This window comes from Acinonyx jubatus, chromosome A3, assembly GCF_027475565.1.
Source record: "Acinonyx jubatus isolate Ajub_Pintada_27869175 chromosome A3, VMU_Ajub_asm_v1.0, whole genome shotgun sequence".
Taxonomy (NCBI): Eukaryota; Metazoa; Chordata; class Mammalia; order Carnivora; family Felidae; genus Acinonyx; species Acinonyx jubatus.
In genome coordinates this window covers 23,207,214-23,233,963 of record NC_069388.1, presented here as the reverse complement: position 1 = coordinate 23,233,963, position 26,750 = coordinate 23,207,214, and the positions used below count along the sequence as shown (strand labels likewise).

The window sequence follows — 26,750 nt, the reverse complement described above, 5'->3', positions numbered from 1 at the left end:
AGTTGGACGTGAGAACCTCTGGCTTGATTCCACATTTCCTTTCGTTTCTAAGAATTTTGATCTCTTTTATTAGGCAGGTCCTGTATGCCTATCCTCATGCAAACCCCTGGTATTATCTGAGCTGGCATCTACAGGGATTCAGAGTTGTTTATGCCTTTTTGGTTCCTTTTGATCAGGAATTTTCAAATTCAAATGTGCATAGTACCCAGATAATGCCAAAGAGTGAAGTGGGTTCCCTTGTAAGGATTTGGGTTTTCTAGCGCTATCGTAGTTAGTTTTGAGTACTACAGGGGACACTTGGTTTCAATATTGAGAAAATGACGAGGCATAGTAGGGACTCCAGACCCTAAAGAATACATGTCTCATCTGGAGAAGACACCCACTGTTCAACTTCAGGAAATTATTGCCATGTAGGAATGGGGGCTGGTCTGGCCCATCTGTTAACTTTTTATTTTTTATTTGTATTTGTATTTCTTTCTTTCTTTTTTTTTTTTTAAGTAGGCTTCACAGCCAGCATGGAGCCCAATTCATTGCCCAAACTCATGACCCTGAGATTAAGACCTGAGCTGAGATCAAGAGTCGGATGCTTAACCAACTGAGCCACCCAGGCGCCCCTAGCATCTGTTAACTTTTTGAGAAAAGCCAGAAAGTCAGAATTTCTCAATTCATAAAATCTCTCAATGTATAAACGATGGTTCAACTTTTGTGTAGGCCAAAGAAAACACAAATGCAGGTCTGTGTCTTGAGGTCTTCGCTAACAATATGATCAGAAGGAACTGAGGAAATCTTGAGTCTTCAAGTTTACTGCTAGCTCTGAGGCTTAGGGGTTTCTCTTGTCTAGCCTTAGACCTCAAGCATCTGTTTGCTGTACAGAGGCAGCTGCCATTCTCCCTCCAATGATAGCTGATATTCACTGAGCATTTCTTTTGTGCCAGGCACTATGTTGAGTAATTTATATGCATCTTTTTCATTCAAGCCTCAACAAAAATGTGTGAAGTGGTTGCTGTTAATTATTCCTATGTTAAAGAGAATGAAGCTCATAGAAGCAGTTGCCTAAGGTTACCAATCTTAGGAAGGTGATAGAGCAAGAACTCTAATCCAGGCCGTCTAATTTGGACCTCTGACTCACTCAATCTGAACTCTTAATCACCACATCACACTGTCTTCAGAGTCCTGGGACATTAGTAGCACTCACGTGTGGTCAGAGAAAAAGTGGGGTTGACAGAAGAGACAGAATGAGATTCTGGTTGATTTGGAGGGTGGAATGATAGATGCTTCTGAGAGGTTGGCTCACAGCTCTATCTTTTCCCTGTTCAGGAGAAAAATCATGCAGAATTAATGGACCACGAGGCATCACTTAGTAGGAATGCCCAAGAGGAGAAGCTGTCTTTACAGCAGGTGATCAGGGATATAACCCAGGTACTGGTAAGCCTTCTGTTTGTGGTAACTGGGCTATGGCTCACTCCTCCCCAGCCTCCATGTCCTCTTAGTCATGCTTAGATATTCACTCTCTGAGGTACTTGGGCTTAGGGACTTTGGGTAACAAGTTCTCTGAATGTATTTGAAGACCGGCACCCTAAGGGGTAGCTAAGCATTCATGTGTTAGCACTGCCTGCTGGAACAGGCCCTCTTAGTGCCGGCTGCAGTTCTCAGGCCGGTGGCTAGATTCTGGTCTTTGTTACGTCGGTATCCCCTTTCTTCATTTCTTCATTTATTATTACCTCAGAAAGTGCTCTTGTTGCTAGTCCTAGGTTTGGGTGACCAAAGGTGAGGAGTTGGAGAAATCAATCCTTTTTGCTCTTAGATACCCTCCTCCCACCCCCCTGGGAGAGGAGCTGAGAAGGAAAACATCAGGTTGGCCCAGCCTGTAGTATCACGTCTTCTGTGTGGACTCTAGGCCTTGGTCGGCAGGGTAGTGACTGTGCTGTGGTGGGTTTCAGGTCATGGTGGAAGAAGGGGATGGTATGACCCCAGGCTGTGGTCACGAGAGCTCCTTGGAGTTGGACCCTAGTGGCGACTCCTCCCAGTTTGATTCCCAGGACCCAGGCAAGGCCCTTACTCTGGTGCGTTCAGTGGTGACTCGAAGACGCCAGGCTGTGCAGGTGAGAGCCCCACCATTCCTCCTCAGCCCCGGGAGTGGGTGTCTAAACTGATTTGTGCCCCAGGCACCCTCCTGGCCTGGACTGCCCCTTTCACTATGTTGACTAGTCATGAGGTGTTTGGTCAATACCCCCAAAGTGCTCTTTAGAAGCTCTCAGTGTCTGCCCAGTTGTACTTGTGGGTAACGGGCACCATTTTCTGTGCGTTTCACTTTGCACGCAACTTTCATATAGCATTACACAAAGGTATGCAACTGGAGCCTTGGGACACCATGGGTAAGTGTTCCCCAGCTCTGATGGTCCCAGCCACACTAAACTATCTCCATGACCGCCCCCACTCCCCCAATTCACATGTGAAGATGATGGACTCTGAGACTCTGGGAACCACAGAAGCCCAGTAATCTTTGATCCTCTGTCTTCTCGACTGGCTAAAACTGGCCACATCTCTTTTTTCTTTTTTTAAATGTGTATTTATTTTTGAGAGTGAGAGCAGGAGCAGAGGGGGGCGGAGAGAGGGAGACAGAAAATCCAAAGCTGACTCTGTACTGACAGCAGCGAGCTTGATGCGGGGCTCGAACTCATGAACCATGAGATCATGACCTGAGCCAACCGACTGAGCCACCCAGGCGCCCCTTGACCAGCCAGATCTCTATTCTTAGCTTACCCCTGTACCACCCTCAGCCCCCTCTCCCAGCCCCACTCTCAGGTCCCTGACACCCCTCCTTTGCTCTTTCCTCTTGCTCACCATCTCACTTCTGTTACTCTCCCTCCCCAGGACCTGAGGCAGCAGCTTTCTGGCTGTCAGGAAGCTGTGAGCTCCTTGCGGAGACAGCATGATGAGTGGGAGGAGGAGGTCAAGGCCTTGAGACAGAGGCTGCAGAAACTCACCGGGGAACGTGACACTCTGGCAGGGCAGACCACGGACCTCCAGGGAGAGGTGGAGTCTCTCAGCAAGTAAGCAGAAGGCTGTTCATCCCGCCCCTCCCCCCGAAGTGACTCTGCGGTCACACAGTTCTGGGCTGTCTTGCTTTGTGTTCTGCTTATTCCTGCTCACTCAGTTTTGGATCTCTGTGATGACAAAAACAAACAAACAACAGTTTCCCGCCTAAAAGGAAAGATGAGGGTTTTTTTTTTATGTTTATTTATTTATTGTTGAGAGAGAGAGAGAGAATGTGAGTGAGGGAGGAGCAGAGAGAGAGGGAGACAAAGAATCCGAAGCAGGCTCCGCGCCATTAGTGCAAAGCCTGACGTGCGGCTCGAACCCACGAACCGTGATATCATGACCTGAGCCGAAGTCGGATGCTTAACCGACTGAGCCACCCAGGTGCCCTTCCAGGGGATGAGGTTTTTAAAGGAAACAGACACCTCTGTCCTTTGACCCTGTGACGTCTGCTTCCGGGAAGGATTTGAGGTTCCAAGGTTTCTGCTCATCTCTGGACTCTATGTTCTAGGGAGCGAGAGCTCCTGCAGAAGACCAGGGAGGAGCTGCAGCAGCAGCTGGAGGTACTGGAGCAGGAGGCATGGCGACTGCGAAGGACCAACATGGAGCTTCAGCTGCAGGGGGACTCTGCTCAGGGCGAGAAGGAGGAACAGCAGGAAGAGCTGCACCTGGCTGTCCGTGAAAGGAAGCGCCTGTGAGTGACCGGTCCCCTCCTTCCTAGGGCTTGATTTTCCCTTCGGTTCCACACCCTCCTCCACCCCACCCCCATCTTTTAGGAAGTGGAGTGAATCACAGCCTGGCGTGCAGTGGGCTCACATTAGCTTCCCGCTCCTTCTTTTGCAGAAAGATGAATACAGAAAGTTCACCCAGGCTTTTCTGAGCACCCATAAGGGCTGCGGGGGATACAGAAGCAAATAAGACACAAGCACTGATCTCAAGCAGTTTGTGGTCTACTGGGGGAAAACAGACAAGTAAATAGCAAACTGTGCATGAGGCCAGATGAAGTATGAATGAGATAGAGCTTCAGGCTGGGTCCTCTGGGAGCATGGGAGTGAGAGTTAACAATTGAAAGTTTCATGGAGGAGATGGTGGCCTTTGAGCTGGGCCTTGACATGTTTCATTGTGGAGAGTGGGAGAGGGGCAAAAGGGACAGATTAGCAAAGATGTTCAAGGTGGGCTGGGCTGGGCTGGGCTGGGTGAGGGGTAGGACTTCATTCTGGGAAGTCGTGGGAAATGAGTTGGTCTAGGAAGGGAATTCCAGAGTCAAGAGACCAGCTAATCTGTAAATTCCCCTATATAACAACATAGAGAAAGCAAGGACTTTCGAGCTGGCAAAAGTGTGGTTTAAATTATGGTCCTGCCACTTGGGCAGATGACTTTATTTGTAAGATGGAGATGATAGTATTTACCTTGAAGGAACGCAGGGAGATTAGAATGCTGTTTTGCAAAATGCTGGCATAGAGCCTGGCATGTGGTATGTCTTCAGTAACTGGTGCCAGTTACAGTACAGGTACAGTTACACTTTTGACATATGTATCCCCCTCCTCTCCTGTGCCCTAGCTCCATGCAGCCAGTAGGCATGAAAGGACTTCTGTAAGGGTCATGACTCGTGCAAGTAATGGTCTCCCCTGTATCAAGGATGAGAAAAGACAACCCACAAAGATGATTATTTGTTTTTAAATTTAATTAGTGTGAATCGATAATACATTTATCAATATTTATAACGATCTGGGGGCGCCTGGGTGGCTCAGTTGGTTAAGCAGCCAACTTCAGCTCAGGTCATGATCTCACAGTCTGTGGGTTCAAGCTCCGCATCGGGCTCTGTGCTGACAGCTCAGAGCCTGGAACCTGCTTTGGATTCTGTGTCTCCCTCTCTCTCTCTGCCCTTCCCCACTCATTCTTCTCTCTCCCTCTCTCTTTCAAAAATGAATAAACATTAAAAAAATTAAAAAAAATATTTATAACGATCTGAAAGTCAAAGCTATTTAAAAAGACAAACACAGAGATACACCTCTCTGCTTCATCCATCCCATTTCCCTTCCTTCCCATTTAGATTGCTCTCTTGGGGTGCCTGGGTGGCTCAGTTGGTTAAGCATCCTCTTGATTTCACCTTAAGTCATGATCTCACGGTTTGTGGGTTAGAGCCCCACATCAGGCTCTGCGCTGGGCATGGTGTCTGCTTAAGATTCTCTCTCCCTCCCCCTGTGCCCCTTCTCCCCTCAAAAAAAAATAATAATTAATTGCTTTCTCTTTATCTTTCCAGCTGCTTTATGCAAATATATGTATATATTCTTATTTCTCCCAATTTCTTGCCTTTTTCACTGTATATGTCATGGAGGTCATATCAGTTTTTAGAGAGCTTCATTGTTTTGCTTGGCAAAGGTAATTACACTCCTGTTCCCTTCTGGGGTGTGACCACTCCCTGAGATGGCCCCCAGCCTCCTCTCTTTCCATTGTAGTCAGGAGACGCTGGCAGGCCTGGAAGCCAAACAGTCCGAATCACTCAGTGAGCTGATCACACTTCGGGAAGCCTTGGAGTCCAGTCACCTGGAGAGGGAGCTGCTGAGGCAAGAGCAAACAGAAGTGACCGCGGCACTGGCCAGGGTGCGTGGGCCTCCACCCCTCCCTTGCTGGGTGGTGTGGGTGGCTTGGAAAGTTATGTTTCTAGGCAAAGGCCATACGGCCTGCCTCATTCTTCACCCTTCAAGCCTCGACCCTTCATATTTGCTGCATCACTTACTAGTCTCTGCTTTTGGGTTCTGTCCCTCCCAGTGTACTCTACACTGGAGTTAGAATGCTTTTCAAAAGTATAAATCTGGTTACATCAGTCTCCTTCCTGTAGCCATTTAGTGGCTTCCCAGCTGCTTGGTGCCACATTCAAAGCCCTTTGCCTTCTGGCTTCCTCCTCTGTCTATAACCTGTCCTAACTCCCCATATACCTGGACTCCTGCCACATCTTCAGTTTCACCATGCATTTTCATGACTCTGCTGCTTCCCACGTACTCTTCACTTCCCACGGACTGCTGCTTTCCTCTCTCTCTCACCACAAACCGCTTCTCACCTCTCAATACCCAACTTAATCGCCAGCTCTCCTACCAAGCACTTTTGGCTCCCCCAACCTCAATGAATGCCTTTTTTTTTTTGAGTTTCCAGAGCACTTTGTGCTGATATTGTGTATGAAGTCATCACAGCGATAGTTGTTTCTACATCCTGATGTCTGTGCCTCTGTACTATGAGCTCGTCTCTCACTTCTCAATGAATGAACAAAGGAGTGAATGAATGAAGGGAAAACTTGTTTCAAATGTAAGGGAAGGATTGGAGCGTTAACTGATCTCTGTACAAGGACGGCAGCAATTGTTGGGGATGTGAGCTGTTCACCGTGGTGGGAAAACGTGAACACGGAAACCCTTTAACTCTCTTTGTTTTTAGGCAGAACGGTGTGTTGCGGAGCTGTCTAGTTCTGAGAACAGCCTGAAGGCAGAGGTCGCCGACCTTCGGGCTGCAGCTGCAAAGCTCAGTGCCTTAAATGAGGCTTTGGCCTTAGATAAAGTTGGACTGAACCAGCAGCTTCTCCAGGTGAGCACAGATTTCTCTGATCCACAGAGTAAGGGCTGGGCCCTGACAGAAGGCAAGCCAGTGACTGGTAAAGCTCATGCCCATGACAGGGAAGAGTCCTTAATGGATCAGTACAAGATGGATCAGTTCCCAAATGTGGTCCTAAAATGAGCAAAAGGAACATTGACAGAACAGAGGCAGCAAAGACTATAAGGCCTGGGCTTAGCCGTTAAAAATAGTCTGCTCCCACACCTACAGCAGAACCACCTTTGGGCTGGAGGGTAAAATCTCCAGGGCTGGGAAGGAGGCCTGTGTCCTCTGGAAGGAAGACTCAGTTTTTAATCCCATTGTGTGAAATAATAGCAATCTCGAGAAAAGGATCTGCTAAAGAGCCTACATCTCAAAGAGTGTGTTTCTTATAGGTTGCAAAGTTAACATGTCTCTTCACTGCTCCTATTCCCTTGAGCCCTAGAAATGTTCCAGATTCCCTTTATTCTGAATTCTTTAAGAGTAGGGTTTTGCCTTTTTAATCTCCATCCCCAGCATCAACCCATCTAGTACCTGGAAAACAGGCACCAGACCAAATGAATGCATAGTTCCCCTCTCTTACAAACCCTCCTGTGTTTCTCCTATGAGTCATAGATTCATGTCTTACTTGGACTTCCGTCTTAGCACTTGGTCTATAAACTGTAACCATTTGTCTTTGATGCCTTTCCCCTTTTGACCAGTAGTTGGAACAGGAGAACCAATCTATGTGCAGCAGAATGGAAGCAGCTGAGCAGGCAAGAAGCACTTTGCAGTTGGGCCTGGCAGAAGCCGAGAGGAGTAGGGACGCCCTGCAGGAGAAGAACACTCACCTGGAGGTTCAGCTGCAGAAAGCAGAGGAGACTGGGGCTGAGCTGCGGGCAGATCTCAGGGGCATCCAGGAAGAGAAGGAAGAAATTCAAGAGAAATTAAGCGAGGTGAGAACACAAAACTGATACATCCCATTAGGATACCACACGTACTCAATGTAGAAAATGAAAACTCAACAGAAATGATTCAGGAAGTGAAAAGGTCTTACTTCCTAAAAGTGACCAGTGTTACTGGTTTCAGGTACATCTTCCCTTTTTTTTTTTTTTAACCTTTTATTTTTATTATTTTTGAGACAGAAAGAGACAGAGCATAAACAGGGGAGGGTGAGAGAGAGAGAGAGACACAGAATCTGAAACACGCTCCAGGCTCTGAGCTGTCAGTACAGAGCCCGATGCGGGGCTCGAACTCACGGACTGCGAGATCATGACCTGAGCCGAAGTCGGACGCTTAACCGACTGAGCCACCCAGGCGCCCCATATCTTCCCTTTTTTAAAAACAATTCCCAGGGGCGCCTGGGTGGCTCAGTTGGTTAGGCGACTGACTTCGGCTCAGATAGTGATCTCACAGTTCGTGAGTTCAAGCCCCGTGTCAGGCTCTGTGCTGACAGCTCAGAGCTGAAGTAGGCCTGGAACCTACTTCAGATTCTGTGTCTTCCCTCTCTCTACCCCTCCCCTGCTCACACTCTGTGTCTCTTTGTCTCTCAATAATAAATAAACGTTAAAAAAGATTTTTTTTTAAACAATTCCCATAAGAATCCTTCAGATTCCTTACTACTTCACACTTTCCAGTTTGAATTAGATGCCTTTTCCTGGATGCTCTAACAGTACCTCCTGCATGTTCCAGCCACCACAGCCTTCTCACTGTATTATAATTATCTGTTTACAGTCTCCAGCATTAGACCAAAAGCTCCTTGAAGGCAAGGCTGTGTCTTAGTTGTTTTTATTCCTCCATCTTTTAGCACAATGTCCAGCACATAGCAGCGGCTCAGTAAATTTTTTCTGAACCAATGACACAGCTCAAAGATCATCTTTTGCCTCTACCAAACTTCTCACTGCCCTAAAATGATACAAATTTTCCTTCCCAGAATCCCTTTCTCAGAGACTGATTGTTTTCTTCCTGATGATATACATGTTTTAAATTCTAAAGACTAAAAGCTCCTTAGAGGTAGTTCTCTTGCAGCCCTAACCCCGGGTCTTGCACAAAGGAGAACATGCTTCCTGGGCTGGGAGTTCTACAGGTTGATGAGGGAAGTAGATAAATGCCACTTATATGAGTGGGCAATGCTCAGGACTCACAGGGCTGGGTCCAGAGTCTCTGAAGGGCCAATGCCCCAACATGGTGATAGCAGCCCCAGGGGATCCTGCCTCTGCCCTGTAATCTCCCAGATTTCTCCCTCTCAGGCTCACCATCAGCAGGAGGCAGCCTTCGCTCAGCTGGAGCAGCTGCATCAGGAGATGAAGCGACAGGACGAAGTGCTTGCTCGGGAAGTGCAGGAGAAGGAGGCCCTAGTACGGGAGAGAGCAGGCCTAGAGGTGCAGCTGCAGGCTGTGGAGCGAGACCGGCAGGACCTCTCTGAACAACTGCTAGGGCTCAGGTAGGGCCCACACGCAGTTCAGCCAAGGACAGAGAGAGTTCTGCAAGGCAAGGAGTAGCCAACCTAAGCTCCCTGCCCAAAGTAAACGGGTCCTAAATGAGTTATGAATTTGTAATTGCCGCCTAATTTCTCTGGGTAGTCAGTACTTAGAATCCAACTCCTCTTAAGGAAGCTTAAGGGGCTGGATGGGTAAGAACTCTTCCTTATTCCTGAACCTGACAGCTCAGCCAAGGAGCAACTGGAGAGCAATCTGTTCGAGGCCCAACAACAAAATTCTCTGATAGAGGTCACCAAGGGGCAGCTGGAGGTCCAGATTCAAACTGTCACTCGAGCCAAGGAAGTAATTCAAGGTGAGACCCCTCCTCTCCTTCCCCCACCCCCCTCCAGGCCCCGCAACTGGGATGGGGACTATTCATTCCATGGAGATCTTGAAAGCCTGGAAGCAAATGGGAAGCTCAGAGGTCCTCCTCCAGCCAGGCTCAGGGCTTCTTGGACGGAAGTTGTTTATGAGATCTGGGGAGAAGGGAGAGGGGAAGAGGGCAGAGGCCCAGCGAGAGATACCTGTCCCTGGCATCTTAGGGGAAGTGAGGTGCCTGAAGCTGGAACTGGACACTGAACGGAGCCGGGCAGAGCAGGAGCGGGAGAATGCAGCCAGACAGCTGGCCCAGGCTGAGCAAGAGGGGCACACTGCCCTGCAGCAGCAGAAGTCAGCCCATGAGGAGGAGGTGAACCGGCTCCAGGAGAAATGGGTAGGTCATGGATGTGGCTGGGGACAGGAGAGGCAGATGTGGCCTCCCTTCAGTGAGTGCTCCACCCATTGACTCTTGGGACAGATATTGCTGCTTATAAGAGTGAAATCTGAGCAGGACTAGCCTGGTCCCATGGTGTAAAATCCAGCTTCTAGCTAGTAATTGAGCAATATATGAAAAACACTAAGAACAATTCCTGACATGTATGTAGTAAGCTCTATATTTGTGTTAACTATTATTGTTGTTGTTTGAGTATGTACAGAGAATTAAACATGGATCCTGGGATTTAGGATTGTTATACTGGCCCCAGGATGTAAAGGGAGCAGAGGAATGCCTTGGACCCCTTCTTGTCTAATTCAGAACTGTATTTCTTTTATCTTTTAATTATATAACTTAGTCTATTTGCTTTTATTGTGACTATGGGTATATTTGGATTTATTTCTACTATCTGATGCTATTTTTCCTGCCTTTTTATATCTTTTGGGGCAGGGAGGTCACCTTTCTTAACTTCTTTTAGGGAGTTCAATTGGATGATTAAGTTGTATTCTTTTCTGGGTTCTTTTTCTCTCTCTACTACTTTGGGTGGTCTGTTCTCTATTTTTAAAAAATTTTTAGTTGTTTCCTTTAATATTTAAAAATACGTACTTAATAGGGGCGCCTGGGTGGGTCAGTCGGTTAAGCAGCTGACTTCGGCTTAGGTCATAATCTTGCGGTTCACTAATTCGAGCCCCACATCGGGCTCTGTGCTGACAGCTCAGAGCCTGGAGCCTGCTTCAGATTCTGTGTTTCTGTCTCTCTCTCTGCCTCTCCCCTGCTCATGCTCTCTCTCTTTGTCAAAAATAAATTAAAAAACAAAAACATTAAAAAATTTTAAAAAATACATACTTAATAAAATCATAAGTTAATCAGTATGTTTGCCATTTTCTGAATGACACAAGGACTGCATTCACTCCTCCCGACCTATGTACTGTTTTATTCAATGTGTTTTGTTTTAACTAGTTTGTTAACACCACAAATTATTTTGACTTGTTTTCAACCGTGAATATTTGTTTAGATACACTGAAAAAAATTACAAATGATTTTCACTCATCATCCCTTCTTGCATATCAGACATTCTATTTGGATTTATTTTCCTCCTTGGAAAAGAATTTCTTTGGTGAGGGTCTGTTGGTAATTAATTGTCTGAAAATATTTCTATTTTACTTTTATTCTTGAAAGATAGTTTCATTGGGTATAAAATTCTAGGATGATAGTTATTTTCTCTCAGCATATGCATTATTCTATTGTTTGTGTCGAGAAGACCCTGATTAGTTGTTTGTCAGACCTTCTTACTGTATTTTCCATGTATCTTGACTATTACATTTTCTACATTCATTTTTCTTTTTCTATACTGTATTGTAGATGATTTTTCAGATCTGTCTTCTACTCACTAACTTCCTTTCAGCTGTGTCTAATCTGCTATGTAGTCTATTCACCAAGTTTTATATTTCACTTATTAAATTTTTTTATTTCTAGACATTCTATTCAGTTTTTTTTTTCAAATCTTCTCGGTCATATTTTAGTTTCTTTCCTTAATTTATATTTTCATCCTCTCTTTTATTCTTTAAACACATGAAACATATTTTTATGCTATTTAATAACACCAATAACTAAAGTCATTTCGGGCAGGGGCTCCTGAGTGACTCATTCAGTTAAGCGCCCAACTCCTGATTTCAGCTCAGGTCATGATCTCATGGTTAGTGGGATCAAGCTCCACATCAAGTTCTGCACTGATAGTGCGGAGTCTTCTTGGGATTCTCTCTCTCTCTGCTCCTCTCCTGCTCATTCACTTGCTCTCTCTCAAAATTAAATAAAATAAATTAATTTTAAAAAATTAAAAATAAAATAAAAATAAAATCTTTTCGAGCCTGACTCTGTTACATGTTTTTTCCATTGGTTCTCACTCCTGTGTTTTATGATTCTTGACTCTGAGCTCACATTCTTTAGAAATTTTTCTGTGGGAATCCTTTTGGCCTAAGGTGGAAGAGTTTTTCTTCAGAGAATTTGCTTTTTCTTCTGTTAGGAATTTCCTAGCAGAAGAGGAGGACACTGTTGTTATCCCCATTTTTATAGATGAGGAAACTGAGGCACAGAAATATGATAGAAATTAACTGAGGTCACTTGTACTAATAGTGTTGGATTAAAGGTTCTATCATCCCAGAACCATCTCAAAATAAAATTTTAAAATTAAGTGAAATAAAATTTATGTTGAAAGTATTTGGGGTCACATTCAAGCCCTATGCCCACATGAAGACCAGGTTGTGGTTGACTTCTCAATGGAGATTTTTTTTTTTTAATACTGTGTAAAAGTTGAAGCAAATAAATGTTCTTGTTATTTCCTTCTGTGGGATTTTTTTTGTTTTGTTTTCTCTCCCCCTACTTTCTGTCCCTTTCTCTTCCCCATTTCTCTCTTTCCTTCTTCTTTCTCTCAAGTTTATCCTTCTACTGAGGGTACTATAGCCCAGGGATAGGCAAGATTTTTTTGTAAAGGGCCACATATTAGGTTTTGTGGACCTTATGGTCTCTGTCATAATTATAGTACAGAAGTAGCCAGAGATACCATGTAAACAAATAAGCATGTCTGTGTTCAAATAAAACTTTAAGTGTGGACACTGAAATTTTAATTTCACATAATTTTCATATGTCACAAAAATCTCTCTCTCTCTTTCTCTCTCTTTTTTTTTTTTTTTTTGCTCCTTTTCAACCATTAAAAGTATTAAAACCACTGTTAGTTCACAGGCCATACAGCAACAGGAGGCTGGCCAGATTTTGCTCACATGCCATAGTTTATTGACCCCTGATTAGCCCTTTGGAGGTCCAGTTTTATGTGGGAGTCTTCTATTGGACTCCCCACCCCTGTCTTCTGTTTTCTTTTTCCCACGTAGCCTTAAAATGAATTTCAGAGTTATTAGGTATAGCAGATACCTCCAGTGGAAAGCCAGTCTGTACTCATTTACCATTTATAAAGCACAAGTCTTGCTTTGCTTTTGACTCCTGTGAAATTTTCATTATTTTCCTGCTGGCTCACTTATACATTAAAACATACACTGGGGCATCTGGATGACTCAGTCAGTTAAGTGTCTGACTCTTGGTTTCAACTCGGGTCATGATGTCATGGTTCCTGAGATCAAGCCCTGCATTGAGCTCTGTGCTGATGGCCAAGGCCTGCTTGGGATTCTCTCTCCCTCTCTCTCTGCCCTTTCCCTGTTTGCACTGTCTCTATCTCTCTCAAAATAAATAAATAAACATTGGAAAAAAACCCACAACATATATTTAATATTTTATCAGTATTTTTTGCCATTTTGCAGCTGGAAGGTTCAGAAATCTTGTTTTTCGGGTCTCTGAAAATAGAAGTTGATTTGTGCTTTGTGTATATTTGTGATTTGACTGTTATTACAAGGCAGACTTGTTGGCAAGATGGTAGCTAGAGGTTTGCTTGTTTTGAAATTATATGCCTAAAGTAAGTAATTTAATTATTTGTTGAACAGTGTCCAGAAGGCACTTTCCCCAGCAAGAATTAGGCATATCACCCCGGGAAAATCCTCCAAGTGAAAGATGCAATAAAGTTCCAAAATAATGAGTAACCACCTGACATAATCTAGGCTTCTCTGGAAGGATTGACCATCTCATGGCCATACCTGAGTCATGGAAGGGCGTGTACCATTTTTTCCTTTCCTCGCATTCAGACAATCCCCCTGAATTCTGATCATCTGACTTTATGATCTCCCTACTGATTGAAAAGTTTGACTACTCTCATAACTCTTGGGGTCTGTTAGTTTGATTGATTGATTGATTGATTGATTGTAAGCTCTACACCTAATGTGGGGGGTTGAACTCACAACCCCGAGATCAAGAGTCACATGCTCTACCAACTGAGCTAGCCAGGCACCCCTGAGAGTCTGTTAGTTTTAACTATGACTGCCTTCTCCTGGAATCCTAACAATTGGAAAAACTCTTAGAGGCTCTAGTCTTCATTCTTTCACCTAGTGCATGTACCCCCTTTAATTGTAGTGATAGTGGACACTCATCAACCACTTCCCCATGCCACATGCCTTGCTAAATGCTATTTACATTATTTCAGATAGCCTACCTACTACTAGCTAGTGAGGAAATTGAGATGTAGAGAAATCACTCAAGGTCACATGGCTAATAAGCAGTAGAACAGGAATTAACCATCTCTTAACCATTTATGCTGTGGTCATTCCTGCAGGATCCCTTTCATATGGTCACTTAGCTTCTGTTGTATTCCACCAATGGCTGCCCATTCATTTCTAGGTAGATCTAGTTATTGAAAAATTATTCCTTATGTCAAGCCAAAATCTATTACGTGAAACAAATCACATCTTAGGTTTGCTTGAAATACCTCACCAACATGCTTGCTTTCCTCTAGACATGTTATACATTACTCATGACCCAATATGCAGAATATTCTGATCCACAACCTAACTGGCAACCCTAGCCTGTTACTTCCTGGACATCATGGAATTGGCTCTTTTGGTAGCTATAACACACTTCTAATCAAATTGAGTGAATAGACCAGTTTTTTTTTTTAAACACTTATTACTATTAAAATTCATCTTTCTCATATTTTCACAGCTGGCTTTTTAAATCAGAGGGAATGATTTGATGTTCATAGCCGTTTGATAACTGTGGCATTATGGATTGCTATTCTTAGGCATCTTAACAGTCCAGCAGCTGAAATGTGATTCATTTGTGCAATGTTGAGTGTTTACTGTGTGAGGGGTGTTGAGGAGACAGTGGAGAGCAAAGTAGACGTGGTTCTCCTTATGGAGCTTAAAACCTCAAAGGAGAAGACAAGTATTAAATAAGTTAATATGTAAGCGTGTAAGTTATTATGGAAGATCCATGAAGAATAAGAACTGTGTGTTATAAGAGCAACAGCAAGGGGGCAACAGCAAGAGCAAGAGCAAGAGCAATAGCAACTTATAACAGCAAGTTTTAAGAGCAACAGAACTGTTTCGAGTGTGTGGTCTGGGAAGGCCTCTCCGGGGAAGCATTAGTTAAGCTGTGAGGAACAATGGTGTGGGAGGCAGGCAGGGGTGTTCTAAGGAGCAGGAAAGCATGAGGAAAGAAAGGCCTTAAAGGTATGAGAGTGTGTAGTGTGCTCAAGGTCCTGAAAGGAGGTCAGTGTGGCCAGTGAGGGGGAAGCTGTACAAGATGATGTTGGAAAGGGGTGAAACCCTAGAGGCATTCCCATTAAATGAATGCATAATTCGAGCAAAAATATGTAAATACTTTTATTAATTTATTTTTAGTAGGCTACATGCCCAACGTGGGGCTTGAACTCACGACCCTGAGATTGAGAGTTGCATGCTCTACCACTTGAGCCAGCCAGGCACCTTGAGAGTTTGTAAATATTTTAAAGGAAAGGTGCAGGGAACTTCTCTCTTAATGCTAATGATAAAAGGTGTTAAGTAAGGTGATAAAAGGTGATAAAGACTTATCTCAGTCCTTAAAGCAACCCAAATTGTTATGCCCATTCTTATAGATGAGGAAACTGAGTAACAGAGATGAGATTGAAATTAACCCAGCTCACTCACTAGTGGTGTTGGATTAAATAAAGACTGTAACCCAGGCAGCCTGTAGAGCCCTTCACCAACTATCCTGAGAAGCTAAGAGAGGGTGCCGGCTTAGTCTGGGGGATTGGGGAAGGCTTTGGTCACTGGCTGACCTCCGGGAGGACCAAGATGCCCTGTCCTCATGCCCTTGTATAGCAGGAGACATCCTAGCTAGGCTCAGCCTGACTTTTTGGGAGGCTAACTCTACCACCTTGGACAGGGCAGAGTGGGCAGCAGAGAACCAATCTGCCACCTCAGTTCATTGTTACAACCGTCAACCATAAGTGGTGTGGTTGCTTGAAAATAATATATCTGTAGCCTATGTTAGGGACAATTGCACTTTAGAAAATGCTTTCTTGTGTATTTTATCATTTGATTTTTTACAACTCTTATTTGATTCTCATAAAATTTGGTGAGACAGATAAGCCAAGAGTTAGCAACCTCACTTTGTCGATGGGGAGACAGGCTGAGAGAGGTACCAAGGACACCCAGCTGAGACCTTCTCTGCTCCAGCCCTCCTTTTGCCTCCTGTCCTTACCCACTGGGTTCTAACTGTGAGTCCTTCACACGACCAGGAGAAAGAGCGCTCCCGGCACCAGCAGGAACTGGGAAAGGCTCTGGAGAGCCTAGAGAGGGAGAAAATGGAGCTGGAAATGAGGCTGACGGAACAGCAGGCAGAAACCGAGGCCATCCGGACACAGAGGGAGGAAGAGAGGGCGGAGGCAGAGAGTGCCCTCTGCCAGGTGGGAAGCTGGGGAGATGGGAGCTGTGATCCCCCTACCTCTGACCACTTCCTTGTCCACTCCCAGGAGTATTGCTGCAGGGGGGCTTCCAGAAGAGACGTACATGCCCACTTTGCTGCTTAGTGAGAAGGGGTGACCGGCGCTATTAGCTGTGGGGCCGACAGTATGCCACACTTCCTGAGGGAGGGCTGATGTTCACCACATCCTGTCAGCTTGCAAACCAGTGACAATCTTTGTACTTCCTGGTTCTTAACCAGTGGGTCCAGATCTTCTTTGGCCCTCAGCCCCCACCCCACATTCTGGAAGAACCCTTGAGCAGCTGGGCTGTGTCTGTGGCCTAGAGGGTGAGCATGGTCACCCCTGATGCAGCAAGCCCTTGCCCTCCTGCCTATCCACAGATGCAGCTCGAAACTGAGAAGGAGAGGGTGTCCCTCCTGGAGACACTGCTGCAGACGCAGAAGGAGCTGGCAGAAGCCAGCCAACAACTGGAACGGCTGAGGCAGGACATGAAGGTTCAGAAGTTAAAGGAGCAGGTATGGAGGGTGGTCCTGGGCAGAGAGGAAAGGCGGTATTGATGTGCTGCTTCAACATTGGCCAGTTCTCTGTTGCTTCTTTGCACCAGGTCCTGGGCTAAGTGCTGTCACATGACAAACATAAAGGTGAAGCACAGCAGTGAAATGACAGACACGGTCCCTGCCCTCAACGAGCTCTCATTCTAGTGGTAGAGTGGATGAAAACAAGCAGACACAGAATAAAGGAGATAGTTACAGATTATGATAAGTGCCGTAAAGGAAATGGATAGGGTGAAATCATTGAGAGTGAGTCAAAGGAGGCCACTTCGCACAAGGTGGTCCGGGGGTTCACTGAGAAAGCGACATTTGAGCTGAGACATGAAGGTTAGAAAGAGCCAACGACATGTAACAGTAGGGATGAATCATGAAAGCATTGTGCTTCATGTAAGAAGCCAGTCACAAGAGGCCATTTGTAGGTGTATGATTCCATTTGTAGGAATTGTCCAGGATAAGCAAGTGTACAGAGTCAGAGAGCAGATGAGTGGTTGGAAGTAGGGATGGGGTTAGGGAGGGTACAGTCTTGCTTTCTGGGATGATAAAAATGTTCTAAAATGGATTGTGGTGATAGTTGTACAACTCTGTGAATATACTGAAAACCATCGAATTGCGTGCTTAAATGGGTGAATTGTATGGTATATGACCTATATCTTAGTAAAGTCCTTTATTTTTTTAACGTTTACTTATTTTTGAGAGAGAGAGAGAGAGAGAGAGAGAGAGACAGAACATGAGCAAGCGAGGGTCAGAGAGAGAGGGAGACACAGAATCCGAAGCACGCTCCAGGCTCCGAGTTGTCAGCACAGAGCCCGACGCGGGGCTCGAACTCACAAACTGTGAGATCATGACCTGAGCAAAGTTGGGCACTTAACTGACTGAGCCACCCAGGTGGCCCTCGGTAAAGCCCTTTAAAAAGAGAGAGAAGCTAGGTATTTGAAGAACTGTTTAAGCAGAGGAAATAGCCACCATAAGGGCTGTGGCATAGACAGAAAAGGGCTCGGGGAAGGGCCAGGGCAAAAAGGAGGCCCTGTGGCTCCAGCTCAACAGGCTCGGGGCCAGTGGAAAGGTAAGCGGGAGCCCTTGGTCAGCCATGGTAGGAGCTTAGAATTTGTTCTAAGGGCAGTGGGAAACTGTTGGATGGTATTTAAAAAGAAGAGTAGGACATGATTTATTATATATATTTTAAGAAATACTTTAGCTGCTGAGTGGAGGGGGGTGTGTGTGTGTATGTGTGTGTGCGCACACACATGCTCACATGTAGGGGGTGGTGGCCTGAAATGGAAGTAGGGATATGCGACAGGAGGCCACTGCAATGGTCTGGGTGAGGGACTGCTACCAACTGAGGGGCCCCGACCAAGAAAGCCTGGGTGAGCCAGCAGGCTTTGTGGGGAAGGAGAGGGAATGGGAGGTGAGGGTTGAGGTGACATTGTGGAAACAGCATGGATTGCGGCATCCTGCCTCAGCTTTTGCCAACCCAGTTGAAAAACCAGTGTTAATGTGACACGGGTTTCAAGACACAGGCCCCAGCGTTTCCCTCTGCTCACCATGGTCTTCTCCTTTTGCAGGAGACCACCGAGCTGCTGCAGACCCAGCTCCGGGTTGCTCGGCAGGAACTGGAGCAGGCAGCCCAACGGGACAGGGGTGACCTTGCTGGTCTCCGAGAAGAGTGCAGGGCCCTGCTGCAGGCCAAGACAGACCTGCAGGAGCAGGTGCCCCCTCCTGTCTTCCAGCCCTGCAGCCCTTCCCCAGCGTAGCCAGCCTCTCCCGTGACTCCAGTAGGAAAGGGGAACCCTGGCCCTGCTGCCTGAGCTTGGGAAGGAGGGAAAACAGAAGGGTGCTGAGAGCTGTGCATGTGTCCTCAGAGCCCCAGGATAGTCCTCTTTCCCTGTGTTAACCACAGAACTTAGATTTTCTCCGGTGCCCATCATTCTTCCCACCCTCCCCAGAGATCCAGTATTTCTTTTCCAAAACTTTTTAATGTTTATTTATTTTTGAGAGAGAGAGAGAGAGAGAGAGAGCATGAACAGAGGAGGGGCAGAGAGAGAGAGAGAGGGAGACACAGAATCCAAAGCAGGCTCCAGGCCGAGCTGTCAGCACAGAGCCTGATATTGGACTCAAACTCATGAGAACCCTGAAAGCATGACCTAGGCCAAAGTCGGATGCTTAACTGACTGAGCCACGCAGGTGCCCTGAGATACGGTATTTTTTATACCAGGTTGCTTTTCCTACTCTGATTGCTTTTCCTTTTCAGAATCCTGTATCAGCTGGTGTCCTGACTGTTTATTTTTTAAAAATACAATCACAATACACTTGCCCATCACTTTGCCTTTGGGTAGTTATATTCAGGCAAGATTTTAATTTGCACCTGCCTTTACACAGCAGATGTGGGGCTAGGGGATGAGGGTGAGGTTGAACGGTACTGGGGGAGGGGCAGTAAGAATAGTGTGTAAGGGTTGGAGAAGCCCCAGAGCATGGGACATGGGCCAGTAACTAAGGTAAACCTTGAAGGACCCCGGAGCCCCAGGCGGAGTGAGAAGCCTCCTCCTGCTGGCCACCCGCCCTTTGTCCTCATGCCTTTATCATCCCAGGTGGAGGACTTGAAGTCTCAGCTGGTTTCCAAGGATGACTCTCAGAGGCTGGTGGAGCAGGAGATTAAGGAGAAGCTGAGAGAGGCCCAGGAGTATAGCCAAATCCAAAAGGAGCTGGAGAGCGAGAAAGCCAGGTAGGCTTGATGGGCTGTGGAGTGGGCTTTAGCCTGTCTCGCTGCTGTGGTCACGTTGAGGTGGACAGTTCTTTGCTCAGGTAACCTAGCCTCTTGTGTCTCCAGCCCTGGACTGTACAGGTAGCCATGTGGAGAGGATGTGGTCCCTGTCTTCAAGCTTACACTTCATTCACTTAGTATATATATGCTTGTGTGAATACCAGATGCTGTGCCAGGGGTGGGGGATGCAGGGATAAACAAGACAGCATGGTCCCTGCCCCAGTAGAATTATAGTTTTGTGGGGGAAGACATCAATAAAATAATCCCCCAGATAAATCATTGCAGATTATGTTACCTGGTATGGAGGGAAGAAATAGGATGCTGAACTAGAAATGGGAATTGAGGATATATATTTTAGATAAGATTTTAGGGAAGGGAAGGTCTTCCTCAAGGAGATTGCCTTTAATTTTTTTTTTATGTTTATTTATTTATTTATTTTTGAGAGAGACAGAGACAGTGTGAGTGGGGGAGGGGCAGAGAGAGAGAATCCCAAGCAGGCTTTGCACCGTCAGCACAGAGCCTGATGCGAGGCTCGAACTCATGAATCTGAGATCATGACCCGAGCCAAAACCAAGAGTTGTTTAACTGACTGATACACCCAGGCGCCCCAGAGGTTGCATTAAAACTGATCACCAAGGGGGCGCTTGGGTGGCTCAGTCAGTTGGGCATCTGACACTCGATTTCAGCTCAGGTCATGATCTCACAGGTTATGAGATCAAGCCATGTTGGGCTCTGTGTGTTGGGTGTGGAGCCTGCTTAGGATTCTCTCTCTCTCTCTCTCTCTCTCTCTCTCTCTCTCTCTCTCTCTCTCTGTCTCTCTCGCTCTGACCCTTTCCTGCTTGCACATGTGTGCATGTGCTCTCTCTCTCCCTCAAATAAATAAATAAATAAATAAATAAACAAACAAACTGATCACTGAAGATGAACTGGAGCCAGCCATGCAAAGGAGTAGGAGAGCTCTATGGTGGGAGTAGAAATCTCACAATGGCCCGGAGGTGGATCAGAACTCGGGGTATTTGGTTGGGGACTCTGGAAACACTGTATGACCAGAGCCCAGTGAATGACGAGAGGGTGTGTGACCTGGAAAGTCTGTGTCACTCAAGACTTATGGGCCATGGCCAGAAGTTTACATTTTATTTTAGGTTTAGTAGTAAACCACTGAAAGGTTTTAAGCAGAGAAATGGACACGATCCAGTTTATGACATATCAGAAGGGGTAGGGATGGCAGAAAACATCAGGAGTGAGATACGGCCGTTCAGGTGAAGTGCAGCATGTCTCAGTGATGCAGAAGTTTGAAAAAGAGCAGATCCTCTTGTTGATGAAACTATAGGCAGCAAGATAGTTTAAGAGGTGGGTATGGTTGTCTGGGTGAGAGATACTAAGGCTGCACCAGGGTAGAGTAGTGGAGAAGAGGAGGGAAGGGGCTCAAGGGACGTTAAGGGAGTTGGACTCCATTATATGTTATCATAGATTGGACATAGGTGGGAGGTGCAGAGGGGATGGACAGAATTGGACACGTTGAATCTGAGGTATTGCGTAGGTATTTCCGGAATCTACCAGAGAAGAATAAACTGTGCAGCTGAAGGCAAGTATCATATGCATGAAGTACGTAGGAGTACTCAGTCGGTGCTCAATAAATGCTAGCTTTTATTGTTTCACTATAATTATTGTTAGTTTTTCTCTCTAATTATGAGTGCTGTGTTTAGCACAGTCAGTTCTTCATTCCCTGAGAGAATGACCTTAGACCTCTGACCTCTCTTTAGCCTGATTCAGTCGCTGGTGGAAAAGGAGCAGAGACTCCTTGTTTTACAAGAAGCAGACTCTGTTCGACAACAAGAGCTGAGCTCCCTGCGCCAGGACTTGCAGGAGGCCCAGGGAGGGCAGAAGGAGCTCAGCGCCCAGGTACTTCCCACGCTGGTGATGGGCCCCATTCCTTGGTGGAAGCCCACTCCTAGAGTAGAGAGGGCGACTGTTTAGGATCTTCTCATAAAGAGGGCCGTTCTCTTTTTCCATATTACAGGGTGTGCTGGGACTTCAGCCACCCTGGCAGGAGAGGCAAGTCAGAACTGGGCAGGGTGGGGGCTTGGGAACCTGGCCCAGAGTTGAGAATGGCCCCTGTGAGGAATCTGACAGCCCAAAACGTGGCGCCCAAAGGAGCAGAGCCACACAGGCCCAGTTCAAGCATGGCCACGTCTAAGTGCGCTCGGTCAGCCTGGCAAGACACAGCAGTGGAACAGGTTATTATGCAGATCAAGTAGGCAGCAGCAAGAAAACTTTGGGACTTGGTCTGTTCACTGCAGGACCCCAGACCTCGGATGCCAAGGAAAGCCAGAACCGGGATGGGAAGGGTGAGCCAGGAAGAGCTAGATGGTAGACTGGGGCAGAGAAGGACCAGGTCCGGTCATTAGTGCTGGATTTGGCTCCCAGCTCTACTGCTTCCAGGTTGTGTGAGCATCAGTTTCTTCATCCATAAAACAAGGATGATAATTCTTAACTATTATAGGAATGTATAAAGTGTCAGGAACACAGTAAGCCCTCTATAAGTGGTAGCCATTATTACTATGACTGGTCTTATTTAGGCTCAGCGTCAGGGTTTCAGGAAGAGCTCTGATCATAGCAGGGATCTGGCATCACTGCCAGGTGGACCAGGCCACAACCCATTTGCGTTGCCCAGGCCCATGGGTCAGGAGTCAGTAGGTAGACATGCAGGTCAGATCGAGGGTAACACTCATTCCAGAGCTCTCCTTGCCTGCTGGGGAGCTGAGCCTCCCAGCGCCAATCAAGATGTGCATAGGGATTGAGTGGGGTCAGGCCGGGAGGGTCTGACGAGAGGGTGTCCGCTCCCTGCTCAGAATAACAACACTTCCTTCCTGGCAGGTGGAATTACTAAAGCAGGAGGTGAAGGAAAAGGAGGCTGACTTTCTGGCCCAGGAAGCACAACTGCTAGAGGAGCTGGAGGCATCTCGAGTAACAGAGCAGCAGCTGCGAGCTTCCTTGCGGGCCCTGGAAACCAAGGCGGCCCAAGTCCAGCTCCGGCTGCGCAGCACAGAGAACCAGCTGGCAGCCCTGGCAGCAGAGCAGCAGCCCGGGCAGCAGGCGCAAGCCCAGCTGGCCAGCCTCTGTTCTGTCCTGCAGCAGGCCCTGGGGTCTGCTTGCGAGAACAGGCCTGAGCTGCATGGAGGAGGGGACTCTGCTTCCCTCGGGGCCCCAGAGCCAGGTAAGACCACCCAAGAACTCAGGCCTGGTTCCCTGGATAAGGAAGGGGCATGTGGTTTCTTAGGCAATGTTGCAGCAAGGCTAAGGTCACAGACTCCGGAATTAATTCAATCAGAGTTTGAATCACCACTCTGCCATTTGATAGACATGTGTGCCTGGGCAAGTCGCCTATCCTTTGGGCTTGATTTTCTTTAAAGTTTAAAATGAGGATGAGGAAAAATAATAAATAAATAAATAAATAAATAAATAAATAAATAAATAAAATGAGGATGAGGTCACAGTGCCTGGGTAGCTCAGTCGGTTAAGTGTCCGACTTCGGCTCAGGTCATGATCTTGCAATTCATGGGTTCAAGCCTCACATCGGGCTCTGTGCTGACAGCTGGGAGCCTGCAGCCTGCTTCCCTCTCTGCCCCTCCCCCACTCACACTCTGTCTTCCTCTCTCTCAAAAATAAACAAACATTAAAATGAGGATGGGGCATCTGGGTGGCTCAGTTGGTTGAGCAGCTGACTGTTGATTTCAGCTCTGGTCATGATCTCATGGTTCGTGAGATTGTGCAGAGCCTGCTTGGGATTCTGTCTCCCTCCCTCTCTCTGCTCCTCCCCCGCTCACACTCTATCTCTCAAAATAAATAAACTTATAAAATAAAATAAAATGAAATAAAATGAGGATGTTAAAAGTACATACCTCTGGGGATTTTTGTAAGGAGTTAATGAGATTATGTAGTAAAATAGGCATTTACTAAATGCTTACTTAACAAATGATAGCTAGCATTATCTAGTGCCTGCCATAGCTCCTGGCACATAGGAATGCAGAAAGTGGATGATGTAAGCACCTGCGTGTCTCAGTCAGTTAAGCATCTGGCTCTTCGCTTTGGCTCAGGTCATGGTCTCATGGTTAGTGGGACTGAGCATGGCATGGTGCTCTGGGCTGACTGTAGGAGAAACCTCTCTGTGTCTTCCTCTCTCAGCAGGAATTCTGTCTCCCCACCTCTCTGCCCCTCCCCCATTTGCACTCACGCGTGCGCGTGCTCTCTCTCTCTCTCAAAATAAATAAACTTAAAAAAGTGCGTGATAAATGAACTGCTCAGAAGGGGTTCTTTGGGGAAAGGAGGGATCGGGGGAAGGCCAAGGCCGTACGGACCAGGGGAGGTTTGGACCAGGGGAGGTTTGGCCGTTTCCTTTCATAGTGCCGCCAAGTCAGGAGGTGTTTCCTCATTTTTTCAGACCAGAATGGAGCCAGGATTCTCTTTAAGAGAGGGCCCCTCCTGACAGCTCTGTCAGCTGAGGCCGTGGCATCTGCCCTCCACAAGCTTCACCAAGACCTGTGGAAGACCCAGCAGGCTCGGGTACGATTCTCTGCTCTTCTTCCTTGAACTCTTCCCTCCCCAGAGACTCGGTTTGAACTGTTTTATGCCCCAGATCAAGTTGCGATGAGTTCCACTTCCATCACTTACTGCCTGGCAAGCACGAGCACAGAATGTGGTTTCCTGGGCCTGGACTTCACTAGTTAACTGGGGCAAATCATGTCTGCCCCCCAGGGGTGTGAGGATCAAGTGAGTGAGGGATTTGAGTGGGCTCTGTGAGCTTGAAAAGCCTGCGCAGATGAGGGATATTGTTCGTATCATTTTCCTCTCAGCCATGAATTATTTATTCTTGGTGCCAAGATGTCCAAGAAAAACCCAACAAATTGGGGACTGCTGAAATTTGAGGTTGCCATTTATAGGAACATTGTGGGCCTAAGACTGAACCAAAAGTCCCGTAAATTCCACCCCTTGGTGACCCTATCATTCAATAAAAAGTGAGTATGCCAGCCACTGTGAGCTGATGGTACAGAAAGGAGAACGACCAACTCTCCACCCTCAAGGAGGCCAAGGAAGCAAACTGCGTTCTAAGATAGAACTGATAGAATTGATCAGATCAATAACAGATACAAATGATGATAATGGGAGGAAGGGACAGTTCATTCCAGCTTGTAGAGGGACACAGGGAGGGAAGAAGTGACACTTGAACTGATCTTTGAAGTAGGAGTTTGGGGAAAGGAGAGGGGACCCCAGGCTAAGACATCAGCAAGTTGCATTTCAGAAGGCACACAGAGGTGATTCTAGGTGTGATTCTAGGCTCCAGCCAGTTGGAGCAGAGTCTGTCATCACTCCCAGGAGTGATCAGGGACTAGATCCGCAGTGGCAGACCCCACAAGGGCTGAGAGGAAGGAGGGGGCAGCTTGGGTATGGGGCTGGGATAGCTTTGTGGAAGAAGAGGCACTTGGGGGTCAGCTTCGCCCTTCCTTTCCCAGGATGACCTGAGGGAGCAGGCCCAGAAGCTGGAACAGCGTCTCACTGATACAGAGGCAGAGAAAAGTCAGGTCTGCACAGAATTACAGCATCTGCAGAGAAAGCTCTCCCAGAACCAGGAAGGTGAGAAGCTCAAGGCAGGGAGATTTGGAGGGAAGAGAGAGGAAGCACCAGAAGCCCAGAACAGGCAGCCACTCTTCACTGCTCACTAACAAATGTGAGAAAAGATACCTAGAGACATCTCCAAAGGGGTGATGACCCCTGTGAACTAGTTTTCTGCTTTGTTTGGCCTTTGTGGGCCATCCTAGAAGAAGGGATTCAGGGGGACAGATTGGATGAACTGAGAGAGGTTCCTGGCTAGGCTTCCACTTTCTCTGTCTGTGTTTAAAAACTGGCAACCTAGGGCCAGGGCTATTTGAGAACATTATAAAATTATGTATCTTTTGTCATTTATCCATATTATTTATTTTTATCATCTCCAACTGTGTCCTCAAAATTATTAAACTTTGACAACAGAAGGATTATGGGCTTGTTTGAGAGACAGCGAAGTGGGGCGATCTGGGGAGAACGTACCCCTGCCACAGCCAAGGGCTGGAAAGGGTGGGGACTACTTGGAAAGGAAAGGAAACGGAGGGTCTTGAGGGCCAAGCTCCATTGTAGAAGAGAAGAGGACAACTTAGGGAGGGAGTCTGGGTCTTGAAAGTGTCCGCAAAGGGCTTCCTGAGAGCCACACATATAGAGCTGGGTTCTGGTATCTTTTGCAGAAATGGTGGACAGCCAGCAGAGCGAGCCTAGTTTCTAGCAATCTCTCCAAACCATAAAACTGGAGACCAGCAACGATTTCCAACGTCACTGAGCTCCACCCTGTTGGGAGCCCAGGGGTGGAGAGCTGTGTATGATCAGGATGAGGTGTATTGGGAGGGCAGTCAGGCAAGTGCTCACACTGGGCAGCAGATCCAGATGTGAGTCTGGAAGCAGCAGGGAGCCTAGACCACCAGGAGCAGCTGGAAGATGGGTGATGTCTCTATGAAACTGGATGTAATTCTCTCCTTCTTGGCCTTCTCCCCCTTTGATTCTGTGCCTCACCTTCCATCTGCCCCTATATCCCTCTTTTCCTCCACCCTCAATCATGGGCCTCGCTCTACCACCTCCCCTCTTCCCAAAGAGAAATCCAAGTGGGAAGGAAAACAGAACTCCCTTGAATGTGAGCTGACGGAACTGCATGAGACTGTGGCATCATTACAGAGTCGTCTATGGCAAGCAGAGCTGCAGGGAATAGAGGCCCAGGTGAGGCAGCCCTGGTTTGGGGTAGGGGATTTCTTTCGGGATAGTCCTTAGGGGCCAGGTCTGCAGCTCCAGACTCACCTTGGCCAGTGGCCAGACTCACTATGGCCAGTGGCCATACCTCATTCATATGTAGTGCCCAGCTTCCTTAAGCAAGGCTCTGTGTTTCCCTGTCTGTCTCTGTGGCTATGAGGGCCATTATTAAGGCCCCAGTGAATCCTCCTCCAATGAGTTTTTACGAATTAAGGTAGAAATTTTTGTCCCTTGCCCTGAAGAGCCAGAGTCTGAGATGGCTCGTTTGCCTCTAGCTTTCTCCTCTGGGCCTAGCAGAACCCTGGAATGTGATAGGGATGATCGTTTACAGTATCAGCTTAAGGGGAATGCACAGGTTCTTTTTGTCACTCCCTGACATTGCTGGTGCTGCAGAGGTAAGGCGAGGAAGGGCCTGTGCAGGGGTGACCACATCGGGGAAGTGTAG

The 26,750-nt window shown here is 46.9% G+C and overlaps 1 protein-coding gene and 1 non-coding gene across 9 annotated transcripts in view; one reads left to right on the top strand and one right to left on the bottom strand.

Annotated features, from left to right (window-relative positions):
* CEP250 (centrosomal protein 250) overlaps nt 1-26,750 on the top strand; it is a 51,303-nt gene that overhangs the window by 14,665 nt on the left and 9,888 nt on the right. For 7 of the 8 annotated variants that reach the window (XM_053200033.1, XM_053200031.1, XM_053200032.1 and 4 more), the window contains 19 exons: nt 1,318-1,425; nt 1,941-2,102; nt 2,875-3,053; nt 3,551-3,733; nt 5,499-5,643; nt 6,469-6,615; nt 7,326-7,556; nt 8,850-9,043; nt 9,266-9,393; nt 9,623-9,792; nt 15,986-16,153; nt 16,552-16,686; nt 18,285-18,428; nt 19,308-19,441; nt 21,244-21,382; nt 22,358-22,697; nt 23,922-24,043; nt 24,991-25,111; nt 26,154-26,275. In XM_053200033.1, the coding sequence (XP_053056008.1) occupies nt 1,318-1,425; nt 1,941-2,102; nt 2,875-3,053; nt 3,551-3,733; nt 5,499-5,643; nt 6,469-6,615; nt 7,326-7,556; nt 8,850-9,043; nt 9,266-9,393; nt 9,623-9,792; nt 15,986-16,153; nt 16,552-16,686; nt 18,285-18,428; nt 19,308-19,441; nt 21,244-21,382; nt 22,358-22,697; nt 23,922-24,043; nt 24,991-25,111; nt 26,154-26,275 (3,072 nt within the window). The remainder of the gene's footprint in view (nt 1-1,317; nt 1,426-1,940; nt 2,103-2,874; nt 3,054-3,550; nt 3,734-5,498; nt 5,644-6,468; nt 6,616-7,325; nt 7,557-8,849; nt 9,044-9,265; nt 9,394-9,622; nt 9,793-15,985; nt 16,154-16,551; nt 16,687-18,284; nt 18,429-19,307; nt 19,442-21,243; nt 21,383-22,357; nt 22,698-23,921; nt 24,044-24,990; nt 25,112-26,153; nt 26,276-26,750) is intronic. The other variant, XM_053200034.1, reaches the window with a different exon arrangement.
* Nucleotides 15,117-15,189, bottom strand: TRNAE-CUC (transfer RNA glutamic acid (anticodon CUC)). Its single transcript has one exon. It is a non-coding gene; the product is annotated as a tRNA-Glu (tRNA).